The sequence below is a fragment of the Urtica dioica genome, chromosome 11 (assembly GCF_054948205.1).
Source record: "Urtica dioica subsp. dioica isolate 48M chromosome 11, U.dioica_male_clone48M_v1_H2, whole genome shotgun sequence".
NCBI classification, from domain to species: Eukaryota; Viridiplantae; Streptophyta; class Magnoliopsida; order Rosales; family Urticaceae; genus Urtica; species Urtica dioica.
Window position 1 is genome coordinate 7,936,295 of NC_142766.1, and position 16,901 is coordinate 7,953,195.

The following is a 16,901-nucleotide window of genomic DNA, read 5'->3' on the forward strand; positions in this document are numbered from 1 at the left end:
CATTTTACTCCATCTTCCGCCAAATCTTGCTCCAGAACTGCTGCTACCTCCTCGTCCACTGCCGCTCGTACGCTCTCGCTGGAAATCTACTGAAGCTGGCGGCGTCGTCTGAGCATCTGCCATTGAAACTGATGGCGGCGTTGTCTGATGCATAGGGTGCATCTGAGGCGACGGATGCATTTGAGGCGACGACGTCGTCTGAGGCATCTGTGGCATCGTGTCGGGCGACATCTGTGGCATCTGTGGCATCGTGCCGGACGACATCTGAGGCAAGGGCGAAAACTGCTGCGTGAACGCGAACATTTGTCGTTGCATCTCCTCCATCTGCTGTTGGTTGGCTCGCCTCATCTCATCCATAGCGAGTTGTTGTGCCGCCACCTGAGCTTGGAGCTCGCCAACCACTGGATCTGGAACGCGGCGCCGCGACGAGCCTGAGCCTGACGACGAGCTTTCGTCCTGAGCCTGAGCAATAGCCCAAGTTGATCTCGGGACCGTTGGACCTATTCCAACGTACCAATCTTGACGGTTCCCGAGAATTTCTAGCATTGCGTGCTCATCTGCATCGTCCTGGTTAAAGACTACGCCTTGCTCTTCTGCTTGTCGCTGAAGATCCGCCAGTAGAGTAACTATCCGCGCCTTTACACATAAAAAAAATTATTAAAAATTAATTATTATGTAAGTAACGTAATCTTAATTATCACATATGACTTACATGTGCTCGTCTCGCCCAATCTGTCGTCCATTCACCTTTTCTATTATGGTGTTTTTGCTCTCACGTCGTTAACGCGGAGCCCAAAGTCTCATCATCCTTACTATGAAATTGTTATGAAAATATAAGTATTGAATTTATTTCAAATTAAGTATTTCAAAATTAGAATAACTTACGTTCAAATGACGATGAGCCAAGAAAGAAAGAGATCCTTGAATCGACCTCGTCTTCTTCTTCTTCGAATTCTCCTTGTTGCGATTAGACTTTTTCTGCAAATAATTAATTTTGTCATTATTCAATCTGATAAAGATATTGTGATTTATTACAATCATACATTACGTACCTTCCAATCGTCAGTTGCGAACTCGTCTACCACCGCCTCCCAATCCTCTTTCCTATATCCCGGTGGTGTTTCCGCCTTAGCGTTTTCTGTGCTCCCACAAAACTCCAACCTGAACTTCTCTGATAGCTTGGACTTCTGGTTGCGTCGCCTGATCTTGGCATTCCGAATGATAGTCTGATCAATCGTATTCTGATAGCAATCCGCAGGCAGATCCTCGCCGGTGTTAGGATCCGTGTACACAAATCTGAACTCCGAATGAAGTGCGCTCAAAATAGCAGCCAACATCTGGGGCGTCACTTCACTCCAATCACGAGTCGTATGCGGGATATGTGATTTCACCAAAGCACCGATGCGATTGTTAAATAGTCCAACCTTTTTATTTTCTTTCCTTATCTCTTGATAGAATGTTTGGTTTATTGGGTCCCACTTGACCACCTTCGCACCCGGTACACCCTGTGTTGCTCGCGCCGACGTCGAGCCGGTTGTTGGTCCCCTTGATTTCTTAGGACCTTGGGAATCAGGTTCATGTGGCGGACCTTGAGAATCTGGTCTCTGTGGCGAATCTCCACCAGAACCTGAAGCGGTCGACATCCTATAAAATGAAAACAACATTTGTAAATTGACATCGTATAAAATAAAACAACATTTGTGAACATACATCACAAAACAAAAGGAAACAACATCATACAAAAACGTGGGTGACACCACGAATATATTTTATTATAAAACCTCACATATGGCGGAGGAAAACCGTGGTTACATAAATAGTTCTCATTCATCGTCATCACTACCTATATCAACATCAACATCAACATCAACATCTTCTCCCTCAAAAACGATGCATTCCTCATGATCATCATCGTCTTCATCACCATCGTCAACGATATTTACTAGCTCAGCATCTTCGATTTCATGTCGATGATTCAGACGATCGATGTTTGACAATTCTATTGTCAACGGAATCGAGGCTGAGGTGGTGGGGTCGACTTCAGGAACGTCCCAAATCCCTCGATGATTGCATTCCTGAACGATTTCCCAGTTACCACCTAAAACAAGATCTTTGATGTAAAAGACTTGTTTCGCCTGAATTGCAAGTATGTACGGCTCCTCTATAAACCACTGTTTCGCGGTAAAAGCACTCGTTTCTCCAGTAGTCTTATCATTGTGAACTAGTCGCCGAGAATCGTGCTTGTCACCATACCATATACATTTGAATAATACAACATGACAGTCGTACCTATAATTCAGCACCAAGACGTCTTCCATCCGACCGTAGTAAGTGAAATCATCCACAGGCACACATACACCGCTATTTTGAGTGACTCGTTGATTATCGCGACGATGAGTAATGAACTTCACGCCGTTAACAAAGCAGCATGGATATTGATAAGCGACTTGAAGGGAACCGATAGAAAGCGAGTAGATCTCGGCAGACACGTCAGAGCCACTAGCTTTCATTTCAAAAATCTGGTTATTACGAAACAACGTATTGGTTAGCACTTGTGTGTTTATAAAAAAAATAGGTTATTGTGTTATTACCTTGTTCGCAAACCAATCTTTGAATCCCTTTCTATGCTCCGCTTCAATATCGCAAACTCCAGATTCGTTCAGGAAATCCAAATGCTCGTTGTTGCATGTTTAAAACATTGCTTAAACAAAATACAACAATGAAATAAGTTAGAGAAGCAAGTGGATCGATTACTTACACCAAATACGGATCCACTTCAGGACAGTTGGTATAGATGTACCACTCCGCTTTTTCTCTTTGCTCATCGTCTAATACTATCGCGTTCATCATCCCATAAGGCACACACATCTCAGATCGAAAAACGGAGAGCTCTCGCACTTGAACTTCTTCAACTACTTTCTTATCTTCAATATACCTTGCAATGAACGTTAGAGCTTCTTCTACAACATAAGCTTCTGCAATAGAGCCTTCTGATCTAGCTCTATTTTTGACAAAATGTTTTAACGTCCCAAGGTATCTCTCAAAAGGGTACATCCACCGCATATGCACCGGGCCGCCGTGCAACGCTTCCTCTGGTAGATGCATCGCCACGCGAACCATGATCGTGAAAAAAACAGGTGGAAATATCATCTCAAGCTTACATAAGATCTCAACGATAGACTCTTGCGCTCTTTCAAGATCTTCGGCTCTTAATGTTCTCGAACTTATCAACTTGAAAAAGTTGCAAAGCTCAGTGATCGTATCTTGTATTGGTTGTGGCACAAAAGGACGAATACCAACAGCCAACAATCTTTGCAAGATCACGTGGCAATCATGCGACTTCAAACCTGTGAGCTTCCCATCAGTTGTCACATTTTTTTTAAATTCCCAGCGAGACCATCGGGAAATTTGACAGATTTTAAGTACTCTGTAAATCGCTGTCTCTGCTCAAGGGTCAAAACGTACGACGCTCGCGGTTTGTAATACCCACCCCCATTTGGTTCCAAGTGCAAAGCGGTCTTGATGCCCAAGTCCATCAAGTCAAGCCTCGCCTTCTCGGTGTCATAGTTCTTCTTTTCCAAGCTGAGCATCGTCCCGAGAAGATTCTCACACACGTTCTTCTCTACGTGCATCACGTCCATGTTGTGTTTCAACTACGACTCAGACCAGTACGGCAACTCGTAAAAGATGCTTTTCTTGGTCCAATTCAGTTCGCACTCAGCTCGCTTTCGTTTTTTGCCTACAGAGGCAACGTGTTTGCCAGTAGTCGTGCAAGAAACACCAGCCAACTGAGCGAGTATGTCTTGCGAAGTCAACTTCTCGGGTTTATTTCGTTTCTCGTGCTTATCTTTGTAGTGATCGTTGCTTTTCCTCAATCGGTGATGCCTTTTTAAGAACCGACGATGGTCGTAGTAGATAATCCTGTTTCTGACTTTTAGGGACGGCGTGTCAAAGTTGCACGTAGGGCAAGCGAGATACCCCTGGCCGCTCCATCCCGATAAATACGATCTAGCCGGAAAATCGTTTATCGTCCAAAGTAACGCGGCACGCAACCGAAACACTTCATCTCTGGCTCCATCACGAACGCGGACTCCATTCTCCCACAGTTCTTTCAGCTCTTCAACCACAGGCTGCAAAAAAACGTCCATATCTTTTCCTGGTGAATGGGGCCCCGGGATCAGAAGCGTGAACATCAGGTACTCTTTCTTCATGCACAACCAAGGCGACAAGTTGTACGCCGTAAATACTACAGGCCACATGCTGTATGATAGGTTCATATCCCCAAACGGGTTGAATCCATCTGCAGCTAGCCCAAGCCGCAAGTTCCGAGGCTCTGCAGCAAAACCTAGGTATCTCTCGTCCAAATTCTTCCACGCTGTACCATCAGCAGGATGTCGTAGAACGCCAGCTTCCCTGACGCGATCTCTTTCGTGCCACTGCATATGAAGCGCCGTGTGTCGAGATGCGTACAGTCGCTTCAATCGATCTTTCAAGGGAAAATATCGCAATATCTTTTGCGGTATCTTCTTACCAGTTGGCTTCCATCTACTCTCGTTACATATCGGGCACACGTCGACGTTCGCGATATGTTTTCGGAATAGGACACAGTCATTAATGCACGCGTCGATCATCTCGTATCCCATGCCAAATCGCTTCAGCTTTGCTTTTGCCTCGTAGTGCTTCTCCGGTATTCGATTACCGACTGGAAGAGACTTCCTCAAAAGCTGCAGCAGTTCTGTGAACGACTTGTTCGTCCAATGGTTCGTGACTTTAAGGTGCATCAACTGAACCAAGAATGACAACGACGAAAACTCCTTGCATCCAGAGTACAATTCCGCTTCCAACTCAGCGAACAAGTCTTCCACTTGCTCCTCCGCACGCACATCGCTCGGAGCCGGCTCCGTAACACCATCGAAATCCTCGTGATCTCTTATATCCTCCACAACAGCATGTATTCCTCCTACTCCTCTCTGGGCTGTTTCTCCGATGGGGACTTCTTCAAGATGACCGACGGAACGCACGACCTCGCCATGATGATACCATTCTGTGTAGCCCGGGGTAAACCCTTTGTTTAGCAGATGATGCCTTACAACTCCAATGTCGTGCCATCTCACGTTGTTGCAAGGCTTGCATGGACATCGATATTCGTAATTATCGTTCGGAAATCTTCTTGCAGCGCGGATAAATTCATTAACTCCGATTTTATACTGCAAGGACAACCGATTGTTCTCGGTGATCCAATCTCTACTTGGATTGGACATTGATTTCGCTAAACGAAAGAGAAAAAGAACAATTATTAAGAGTTGTTGCTAAATGACGAAGACGAATGAAGTCGATTACTTATGTTGGCGATGATGCCGAATAGTGCGGCTTAAAAGTTATTGCTAAGGGACGAAGAACTATAAAGGTGAAATTATGAATTATGGTTGGAAACTCTACCGAAATTTCGGCAGAATTTCCCCTATAATTCTAACAAACCAAAAACCTGCAAACTCATTTAAAAATCATATACAAATCATCCAAAACTATCTTAATAATCAACTAAACCCTAAATCGAACCTCCGTGGCTCGATTACAACAAAAATTCAATAATATCAACTCATTTATCAAAAATATGTAAACTAAAACTAAATTATACAATAACTCAACTAAATTCAATTTAATGATTAACAATTGAACAAATAACTTAAATTATATGATATTAACTTAAAAAATTACTAACTAAATTAATTTCAATTACATAAAACATTTTACCAATTTTACTAATTATATCAAATTAATTTCAATTACATGATTAACAATGTTAATAATTATATCAAATTAATTTCAATTACATTAACAATTTTACCAATTTTACTAATTATATCAAATTAATTTCAATTACATAATTAACAATTTTATCAAACTAACTACATTATTAATACATATATACATATAAAAAACTATTTAATTACCTAACTAATTAACAATTAGACTAATTATACTAATTATATTAATTGCAATTAATCTAAAGTAATTAAAAACACAATTAAAAGGACTACGAGAGGCTAACCTGTAGGCGGGACTTGAGCACGGCGAGGCTGCGAGAGGCACGACGGTGCTGCGACGAGAGTTGAAGCGAGCGGGTCTCGAGCAGCTTAGCGGGACAGCGGCGGTGCTGCGACGGTGTTGCGACGGGAGTTGAAGCGCTCACTCAGGTGCTGGGACAGCAGCTTGACGGGGAATTAAAAAAAAATAAAAAATACACACACTCAGACTTAAACACACATACACACAGTCATACTTATTTGTATAGACGAAGCAAATAAGAACGAAAATCTGAGACTAACCGACTTGATTACGAGGGAGAGGCTCTCAATTCGAGGGAAGCGGAGCCGCCTGAGACTGAGGCTCACGGGGCTGCAGCTAGAGAGACTCACGGGTCTGCAGCTAGAGACACACTCAAGTGCAGTAGAGGCTTCGAGGGGTCGCACGAGGAAGAGGCCGGTCCAAAGGGTCTCCGGGGCTGGTCGTCGGAGGACTGGTCCGAGGCTGAGAGACAGAGGACCGGTAGTGGTGGCGGTCGGAGGCTGAGAGAGAGCGTAGTGATGGCGGTCGGAGGATGAGAGAGAGAGAGCGTAGTGGTGGCGGTCGGAGGCTGAGAGAGAGAGAGCGTAGTGGTGGCGGTCGGAGGCTGAGAGAGAGTGGTAGTGGTGGCGGTCGAAGTGGTGGCGGCGACGGGGGTCGGAGAAATTGCAGAAGAGTTTCGGAGAGAGAGAATAAGGGTTTTGGTGTTTGGCTCGGGTAAAATGAAAACCGAGCAGCTTTTTATAGAGAAATTTGAATTTGGGTGCGACTTTGTCGCACCCAATGACTTGTGTCAGTGATTTCGAGTGCGACAAAGTCGCACCCAATGACATTTGTAAAAAAAAAAGGGGGAAGTTTGGCCGCGGAAAAATTTAGGTCATTTAGCTGCGACTAAGTCGCACCCAAAAGTATTAACACACTTTTGGGTGCGATAAGTCGCACCCAAATTCAAAAAAATTCGCGAAAATTTTACAGCGCTTAATTGATTTTTGGGTCCGACTATTCGCACCTGAAAGTCTTTTTGGTGCGACTTTTAGGTGCGAAAAGTCGCACCCAAAAGTCATCCGCACCGGAAAACTGTATTTGTAGTAGTGTTAAACAAATCATCACCATGTGGAAATCACTCGAAGAAGGGTGAGATAATGAGAAAATACCAACAAAGTAATTAGAGATCGTATCTTCTAGACCACGTGGGTCCTCGGTCCATGAGTCATTGGAGTCGGAAAGCTCAGTGATGCGATTCTTCTTCCTCTGTTAACTCGTTTTTTGATGGACGAATTTAGTATTTTGGTCGCCACTCCGGAGCCACGCCACTCGCTCCTCTGTCGCCAATACTTGTTCTCATTCTCAAGGAAAACATTGAGCTTCCTCTCCACTAGATGGATACCCGCCGAGTCGTAAGCCAAGGTCGAGGAGTTAAAGACATCTAGTACTTTCTTATGCTTGTCTATCTCCATCTTCATCATATGGAACTTCTCTGTCCCCCAAGTGGAAAGGGAGAGAGAACAAGTTTCCACCGCACGCGTGTAATCCATATAGCCTAAGACTTTTTGATAATCTCGTCAAACTCCTTCTCGTCGCACCACGCCTCCTCGAACCAGAACTTTTAAGACCCTGTCTAGTCCGATTTCCTTTCTTTGGTATAACCTTATCGGGTACAATAAGTAACGGTCGATGATCCAAGTTCTAAAGGTCAAGATGAAGGACTTTGGCTCCGGGAAAGCCTCCATCCATTCATTGTTTGCCACAGAACGATCAAGACGCTCCAACGTAGCTCTCTCATTCTTTTCCCGTCTCTACGTAAACGGGTCTCCCAAGTATCCTACGTCCTCAAGATCGTAATCGTCGAGGGCTTGTCTGAAAACCCTAATTTACCCTGACTCTGTAAGACAACCATCATGTTTCTCAAAATTGTAGAGACTCTCGTTGAAATCTTCTCCATAAAGCCACGGTCAAGAGAGAGACTATGTACTCTACAGAGGAGATCCCAAGTAAAGTGCCGTTGAGAGGCCTTCGGGTTGCCATAAATCCCTAAAAATCTCCACAAACTTCCGCTAGTTACCAAACATCTCGCCTCAATATGAAACCGCAAGAAAGAACTAACATGAACACCATATTCTTCCTTCCAATATAGCGCTAAACCCTCACTCATACCTACCCGGTCCACCATAAAGCAACACCCAAACCCCAACTTCAACCGTAATCTGTTCGCTTGGTGCTTATAAATCTTGGTTTCCAAGAGGAATATAAAATCCGGGTTGTAAACTTCGATATGATTCCGGATGGTATCCATCGTCCAAGGGTTACCAATCCCTTGGGCATTGAGGCCTATCATTGCTCTCGATTGCCCTTCTCCGAAGAGGGCACCGAAAGCTTGGTGGGTGTATTTTTGGACACATCCCCTCCCAACGGGGAAAAATCCAAGGTTTTGTTAACATCGCTCAAGATAGAAGTAACAAGAGGTACCTTCGCTGAGAGATCCAGGTAGATGAGGGATCACCATTGTCGATTCCAGAGTCAAGATTGAGGCCGACTGTGTGCACTTCGGAAGCTCAATGATGCACTTGTCGAGGGATAGTGGTCGGGAAGAGGTACATAGGCGTTTTCGGATTTTGGCGTTGGTCTAGGAATCTTATGTTGCTTTGGTGTATCCTTCTTTGTTGATCCTCTCATTTTGTTGTTGGTCATGGGAGTCCCTGAAGTGAGGCTTGAGAAGGTTTTTTGCAAAGCAGCCGAGAGGTAGCGTATTTGCTCTCTTTTTGGATAAAGCTATCCAGTCTTGCTCGCATGAACAAGTCCATAACTAGCCAAAGGAAAGAGAGCCTCAGTTGGGCCTGCTAAATTAGAGTTAGGCCCAAAAGACTTTGCTTCCTAGGTAGACGACGTGGCAACCCAACTATTTCCAAGCCTTTTATTCACGTGTAAACCGCTTTTCCCTCTTCATTTGGAATTAGGGTTAGCAACTTTTCCTTTCTCTACGTTGCTCAGCTGTGCAGATCCCTCTTTCGGGAAATGAATTTTGTCTGATATCCCATCGACTGCAGAACACAATGACGTCGCAAGTCCTGAGCTTTGCACAGGTACATCACGCGTCTCAGTAAAAGTCTTTTTTTAGGTGGATTCTCCCAGGTGTGACTGCCACCACGCTCTGTTCAACTAGCGCATCGTTGAGATCATCTTCCTCGGAAAAGGCCTCCTCGCCGGGATCTTTTTCATGCCTCCATAGGAGAAACACGTCACTAGATTCGATAGAATGGTAAGCCAATTGTTGTACATCGGCGTCGCCGGAAAGCTTTCATTCTCCACCAACGCTTCCTCCATTCGTCGGCAGTCGATGTGACTGTGACCCAGGAGACCACGACTAAAGCAATAAAGTCCAACATTTTCGTATTTAACTTGTATCCACAGTGAAGGAAGGTTCGTGCGATTCAGAAAAAATCCTGGGAACAGAGGGCATTTGTGCGAGATATTCACTCTTAAGCGCATGATGGATAATAAACGGCCAACGTCGAACACAGTGCTCGTTCACCATCGCCGATGGGAGGCCACTCAGGCGGACCCCAAAAAGGGCACTTCTAGAAGCTGACTTCCTCCACTGTCAGATTCTCCGGCCAAGGGTTGGAAGAGAAGCTGAGCTCATTTAACGGTACAAGGGCAGTTCCGGATGATAGCTTCTTGATCATTCTGGTGACTATTGGTAATCTTGAAAATCCTCAGTTTGATTTCGGAAATGTCATAAGTCCCAACAGTATTTCAAATCTTGCTGAAAATCGCTTTTTGGTATTCCGGCCAAACGAACGCTGAGACATAACTTTACCCTGAAGGATATGGTCTAGACCTTTGACCGGACGTGTGCCTAGAACCTCCTCTAGTACAAGCTCCGACGTCAAGAAAGAGTTGGTTTGTGCCACCACTTCCGCCACATCGTCGTCCTCGCCGTCGCCGGAGAACGATGAAAACCTACGAGTACTTGACCCCATAGCAGACAACAGAGAGCTTGAAAGCCGACCACGGACCAACTGTCCCACAAAGCACAAAACCAGTAGGGTTAGACTCCAATGAAAAAGCTTGAAAACTACGAACTCTCAACTGTCGCACACTGTACGGAGATAATTTTTTTTTTGTTTGTTTTGCATTATACTGTCCCTTTTCGTTTAGAAACTCTTTTATTCATAAGACGATCATATTTCTAATAGAGCACCAGAATAGTAGTTGTGAACTTGTGATAATTTTCCGTATACAGCAAAAGATTAAAAATAGCAACACTAGGAAACAAGTAACGGGCCTATTTGGTAGTTCACTCAAACTGTTTTTATTTTCATATATTTGTAGTCTAAAATTTTTTTGCAGTTGTTTTCAAATACCTGTTTGGTAAGGATTTCAGTTTTTTTTAATTCAGTTTTTGTAATTGTAGTGTAATAATTAGGCGTTGAGATATATACTAATTGAAAATCTTTGCTGCAAATATAATGGTCGTACCATTAGTAATAATGATTGTTCACAAGTTCATCGGAAAACACCGTTTGTCTTTGTAGTCAATACAATAAATATCAAATTTTGATACCTAATGTTGACTAAAAATAGTGAAAACTCATGTGTTCGACGAGAGGATCACAACCAATTAATAGTTTGTAAAATGGAGTTCCGATTGTTTAAAGTTTTTAATAATTGTAAAACTTAAGTTTTCCAGGGAACGAAAACAAATTCGATAATCAAAAGTGAGGAAAATGAAATGATGTTGATAGGAGTGAAGAAAATGTTAAGAAGATATATTAAAAAAAAGGTTAAAAAAATTGAGTGAAAAATTAGAAAACACTTTAAATTTTTTTTTTTTTTTTTTTTTTTTTTTTTTTTTTTTTTTCTGATTTTCTTCATTAAAACAGAAAATAGTTTGAAAACTTTTGAGTTGTATTCTGAGAATCATCAAACAAACAGTCCAGTTTTTTCAAAAAATTGTTTTTACGTTAGAAAAGTAAAAAACAGTTTTCAAATGAAAAACAAAGAGGCCAACAAATCTATTACATCATTGTCCCCTTCCTTCCGAGTGCGACTATTAGAAAAAAACAGTTTTTCAAAGAAAATATATTTGAAATAAATATATTTCGAGCGTGGAGTGGTTGTTGAAGTTGAACGAGAAGTCTATAATGATAGGCAACTTTCCACTATATTTAACCCGGAAGAAAATAGAGGTAGAGGAGGGTAAAAAAGCAACTGAACCGGGTATTTGTTGTTTTTAACTATTTTTTTTTATTATATAAATATTCCCAAAAACCGATTCTTCCTATTTTCCCACTAAACCCACTCACGCAATTTTCATCTTTGTTTGACTCTTTCTTTGACTCTTCTAACAACGCAACACACACATACGCCTTCTTTTCCAACTTCATCTCTCTCTCTCTCTCTCTCTCATATTAATATCATTACATTCACATTAATTTTTCCTCTCTCTCTGTCCCCAAATATCTCTCTCGTGTTCGTCTCCCGGCAATCGGTTTCGTTCGAACCGAGAAAGCTACTCGAAATCCGAGGTCCTCGCAGGTCATCAATGGCGGCCGAGAAATCGTTGGTGCGGCTGTTCGCCGCCTTGGCATGTGCCGTAACCCTAGCTCAGTTCGCCCATGGAAACTCCGAAGGAGACGCTCTTTATACGCTCCGCAAAAGCCTCTCCGACCCCGACAACGTCCTCCAGAGCTGGGATCCGACTCTCGTTAACCCTTGCACTTGGTTCCACATCACTTGCAACCAGGACAACCGCGTCACTCGAGTGTATATATTTCTACATGAAAATATCTCTAAATTCATTCAATTGTGTTTAAGCTTGATCGGTTCTCTTATGTTCGGTGTTTTCGTTCGTTTAGTCATCTCATAATTTGCTGTTTTTCTATTCCTTAGACGGTTATGGATTGATTGATCAGTACAGCTGGGTTTGATTCGTCAATTCACTGTTGGATAGTGCTGTTTGCTGTTGGAATCGTGTTGTTAAAGTTTTAAAAAAAATTCAATTATGAGAATAATGAATCTTAGATTAGCAATCATTTTGGGAAGTACGCTCGTTATTTTTTCTTACTTCTTTGTTAGATTCTGAATCTTAGATAACGAGGCCCTTTTTCTTTGTTTGTTCTTCTATTTAGGGTCGGTTCCCCTAATTTTCCTCTAACAGTAAATTTGTTTTATTTTCATTGAATTTGACTGTTGAAGTTGGTGTTTGTTCAAGCAACTTTTATGGCTTTTTAATATTTTCCTGTTTCAAAATCGGTTTTGTACCTTTTTCGACAAAATTGAATATATAGGTGACTGTAAGATTCACTTTTGGTCGGTTGCTTGTTTCCTTGTTGTCTTATTATTAGGTCACTGGCTCTGTGTTTATCATACCCAGATATTAATTTATGTAGATTTCTTTTTTCTTGGTGTTAAAATTTGTTTCCCTGGGGTAATATATACTTCCTTCAGTCTTAGTTTTATAGGCTGAAGAAATTGGTTTTTGATTGATGATCTCCTGGGCAACTTTTTGAATGATCTTGGAGCGTTGTTCTGTGGGAAGGGGGGTTAGCAGAGGGTTTATTAATCCTAAATATTAGGCAAATGAATTAAATAGGACTTCAATTTCTCAGTTCTTATTTTATTTTATTTATTTTTCTTACGATAACAGATATACTACTGTAATTGTCCTTCAACTGCAAGACATGCTCTTTCAAAAAAGCTTGCCTAATGTTAAATTGATGGGTAGCTTTCCTTGTAGGCTATATAACTTAAAAAGCTTACTTACTTCCCTTGTACCACTTTAAAAATCTTGTGCTTACAATAGATGTAACAAATAATTAACTAACCAAGCCACTGAAATTAGAAGATTTGCTAATTATCCAGCCTTTTGTAAATTATAGGTAAATAGCCAATTCGGTGATGTGGCATCTAGTAGTTTTGGTCAATTTTAGAGGATTTACAGGGTATTTACGTCAATTTGATCTTGTAAATAATTTTTTGTGGCCATTTATTATAAACTTACAAAAAGTTGGCTAAATGGCAAAATCTATTGTTTCATGGGACTATATATCTACTGACCCTAGATGTAATGAGTTCACACAATAGCCATAAGTGTTAGGCAGACACCTTAAATACATAACCATAAGTTTTTTACTTCTGGAATAAATGTTGGTAGATGTAGAGAACACGTATGATAATAATATAACCCTTTTTCATTAGATGTAGAGAAAATACAGAACACGTATGCATTTCTCTCCTTTATTGTTACCCTTCTGTCCATGTGTCTAGCTTAGTTTAGTGTCTTGATTTTTAGAATTTCACGTCCCATTATGAAATTCTTATGTACACGTTAAAATACAGAGTAGTGATGATTTCTAGCTAATTGTTCATTTTCTTTTCATTTGTTTACCCATGCTGGTATAAGATTTTGTGTTTCAGGTGTAATTTTGTGGTGTTAACTAGTGTGTGTATATATATATATATTTATACATACCCTTTTGTTTATAGAAATGCAAATGATTTTTAATTATGTCTTGATATATACCAAGCTAGCTTGTTAATCATTTCAGTTCAGAGTTTTTTTTTTATTTATTTTTTATTTTTTTATTTTTTATTTTCGTCAATTTCTGCTGTTTGTTTAGAATTATTGCTTATATCTTTCGTTTGTGGTGACTGATATTATATTGTGCAGGGATTTAGGTAATTCAAACTTGTCGGGACATCTGGTACCGGAACTTGGAAAGCTTGAGCATTTGCAATACTTGTATGATTCAAATCCTCCTTTTCTTCTGATTACACACTGTTAGGAGTCTATTACCTTTGTAATGTCATTCCGAGTCTAAAAAACATTGTACTGCTTTCTGTTGACAACGGGGTACCTATATATACCTTGAGCAATACCTGTGTTTCATGTAGGGAACTCTACAAAAACAACATCCAAGGAAACATACCCGCCGAACTTGGTTACCTGAAGAGCCTAATCAGTTTGGACTTGTATAGCAACAACATCTCAGGGTCCATTCCTTCCTCTCTGGGGAAATTGAAGTCCCTTGTTTTTCTGTAAGTTCAGTCTTTTGATCCAGTTGTTTTATTTTGATAATTCTCTTGCGATGTCAATCTGTATTCTTTGATTTTCCCCCTTGATTGTTGCTTCCATATAATTTTGTTAAATAGCTTGATATCAAAATCCAGGTTTTCTAGTCGGACTGTGAATCATTGAGTAAACATAGGTTGATTTACTTTTGAAGTGCACACTTTCAGAAACAAAATATTAGAATGTCTTGTACCACCTAAATAACTTGGTTGCCCTGATTTTTGCTGATATATACTTCTCACTGTCTGTTAGAAAGTGTTACGATCTCAAGGGAATTAGATTGTTTTATGATATTGTCTCGTTCTGATTAATGTTTTATTTCTAGGCGGCTTAATGACAACCGTCTAAGTGGACCAGTACCCAGGGAACTCGCCGGTATTTCAAACCTTAAAGTCGTGTAAGTATTATTTTACTCTCTCCCTTTCTCTCTGTCTCTGTATATATATTTTCCGTTCTTGATTGCATTGAAATTTTTCCTATTTTCTAGGGATGTCTCGAATAATGACTTATGCGGAACCATTCCTGTCAGCGGGCCATTTGAGCATATCCCCTTGAACAAGTAAGTCATGGCTGTTATTTCATATTCTATTGAACCTTCTGTTATGCGTTCTTGACTTTGGCGATGAGGAAAAGTTTTGATTTCTGGGACTTTGGGTTAAATTGTCTTTCTCCTGAATTTAATGCTGTGAACGTGGTATATAAAATATCAACTTAAAATAATCACTCCACAATGCAAGCTATGCGCTCTTATCATTCATGTTATGTGACTTGGCTCTTGAGAGTTCTAACAGCACTCGTATACTTTGAGCCATCTCTGGACCCAAGTCCAACTTTAAATCTGTGGAGCTTTCTTGTATGCGTAACTGACTATGTCTCAATTTATCTCCGTCATTCTCTCGTCATCAAGTATGCTGAAGATCCCTCTGAAATAAAAGTCAACCATTCATGTTAATATTAGAAAGATCTTTGTTAAGACCGATTGCAATTCTGTCTCCTAAATGTTGGAAAAAATATTTACTTGAATCTAACTTCTGTATTCCATTGATGCGTGTAGTTTTGAGAACAACCCGCGGCTTGAGGGCCCGGAGTTGTTGGGCCTTGCAAGCTATGACACAAACTGCTCGTGAAGAATGGGTGAAGCTGCAAAATAGTTTTCTTGGGTTGGGGTTTATATGTTTACTTAAAAGTTGAAAAGAAAAAAGTTGAATCACCTTACAATGTAATGTAACGGGAAAGGAGATATTGCCCATCCCTAATATAAGCATGTGTAAATCTGACAATACTAAGACAGTGCCATTTGTATTACTGTGCTCTACTAAGAATGTCCTTGACATGTTATCTGTATTTCCTTTAGTAAAGAATCTTCAATGCATATATGTATGTATATCTGCTATTTTATAAGTTATATATGTTATTTTATAAGTTAGATTGTAGAAAGTCAATTCGAGCTGGTCCGGTCTCAGCTGGATACTCGTCAGCTTGGATTGATATAGGAACTCGTCTAATCTACCTTGAAAATAATATACCTCATTGGATTTTCTCTTTCTCTTAAATTTATGAACAGTCGACCTCAAGAGACATTTGGAAGTGATGAATTGATGTAGTTTTGAGACTTTGTGTCGTACTTAAATGAGCTTTATTTATTTATTGGAGTACGTAAATGAGCTTACCATCAACATTACGCCTTTGGTATTGTACTTTTTATTTAATCAATCTATAACAAAACATTTGCAATTGCATGATTTATAAACAACAAAATATTAATTAAAGTATTCAACAAATTGTTTACTTATCTATCCTAATATCACCATTCATAGCCCAAACCACCATTTTTTTAGGTAACTATTACAATACATTATTTTATTTTATGAACCAAAATGCGGATGCATGCAATTAATGTGTACTATATTATATACCTTAGTTAAGAATAAGTTTTGGGTGCATGAAATTATGGTATATTATGGTATAGGGTGATTTAGCTAAATAGACAATTAAAGTAATAAATTTGCAAAACAATCTGTCTAAAATTAGTGAAATATCTAAATTGTACAACAATCAGGTTCCAATTTTTTTTTTCTTTCAAATATACAAGTAACTAAGCTACTTCAAATTTATTAGTTGCTAAATAGCCAATGTTTGAATGTTTTAAGTTAAATAGCCATTTGGCTCATGTGGCAACATTTTTAGCGTTTCAAAATTACATTGTTAGCCTACCTCTTTATTTTACACGATTTTTTTTTTGCTAATATAAACAAAATGAATAGTTTCCATTTTTTTAGGATCTATAATAGGAAGTAGTCATTAATGTGGTCTCTCTCTCTCTCTCTCTCTCTCTCTCTCTCTCTCTCTCGGAAATCCAAATTATGGTATTTTTATTGAAAATTTTGAAATTAAGGCTATTTTGCTAATCAATTAGTTTCAAATGACTATTTTGTATAATTTTTCCTATATTATTAGTTTAGTTAAGAATAAATGTTTGGGTGGTCTCTCGTAAAACATGGTGTATCCTTAATAGGTTTGTAACTTGTAAACTCTTACAAGTTATGGATCACGAAACGATAAATTTAAGCATACTAGTCAAGGATGTAATATAACGTCACGGAAAAACTAATATATATATATATATATATATATATATATATATATATAAATCCAAAAGCAATGAAAATTGCATCTTAAACATTTAAATATTAGCATATATATTATAATTCCTAATATTATTATCATTAGTATTTTATAATAATAATAATAATAATTATTA

General features: G+C 39.8%; 1 protein-coding gene across 1 annotated transcript; it reads left to right on the plus strand.

Moving 5' to 3' along the window:
* The first annotated feature begins 11,465 nt into the window (after window positions 1-11,465).
* On the plus strand, window positions 11,466-15,545 carry LOC149380986 (Leucine-rich repeat (LRR) family protein). Its single transcript, XM_089630631.1, has 6 exons — window positions 11,466-11,832; window positions 13,739-13,810; window positions 13,963-14,106; window positions 14,466-14,537; window positions 14,628-14,699; window positions 15,195-15,545. The coding sequence occupies exons 1-6, from the start codon at window positions 11,612-11,614 to the stop codon at window positions 15,265-15,267; spliced, it is 654 nt and encodes a 217-aa protein (XP_089486757.1). The 5' UTR covers window positions 11,466-11,611; the 3' UTR covers window positions 15,268-15,545.
* Window positions 15,546-16,901: the final 1,356 nt, after the last annotated feature.

Excerpts from the sequence above, each read along its gene's own strand:
- LOC149380986 (XM_089630631.1), top strand. The coding sequence starts at position 11,612 with ATGGCGGCCGAGAAATCGTTGGTGCGGCTGTTCGCCGCCTTGGCATGT. Across the intron at positions 14,107-14,465 it reads TTGAAGTCCCTTGTTTTTCT|GCGGCTTAATGACAACCGTC; the intron begins GTAAGTTCAGTC and ends TTTTATTTCTAG. Across the intron at positions 14,700-15,194 it reads GAGCATATCCCCTTGAACAA|TTTTGAGAACAACCCGCGGC; the intron begins GTAAGTCATGGC and ends TGATGCGTGTAG.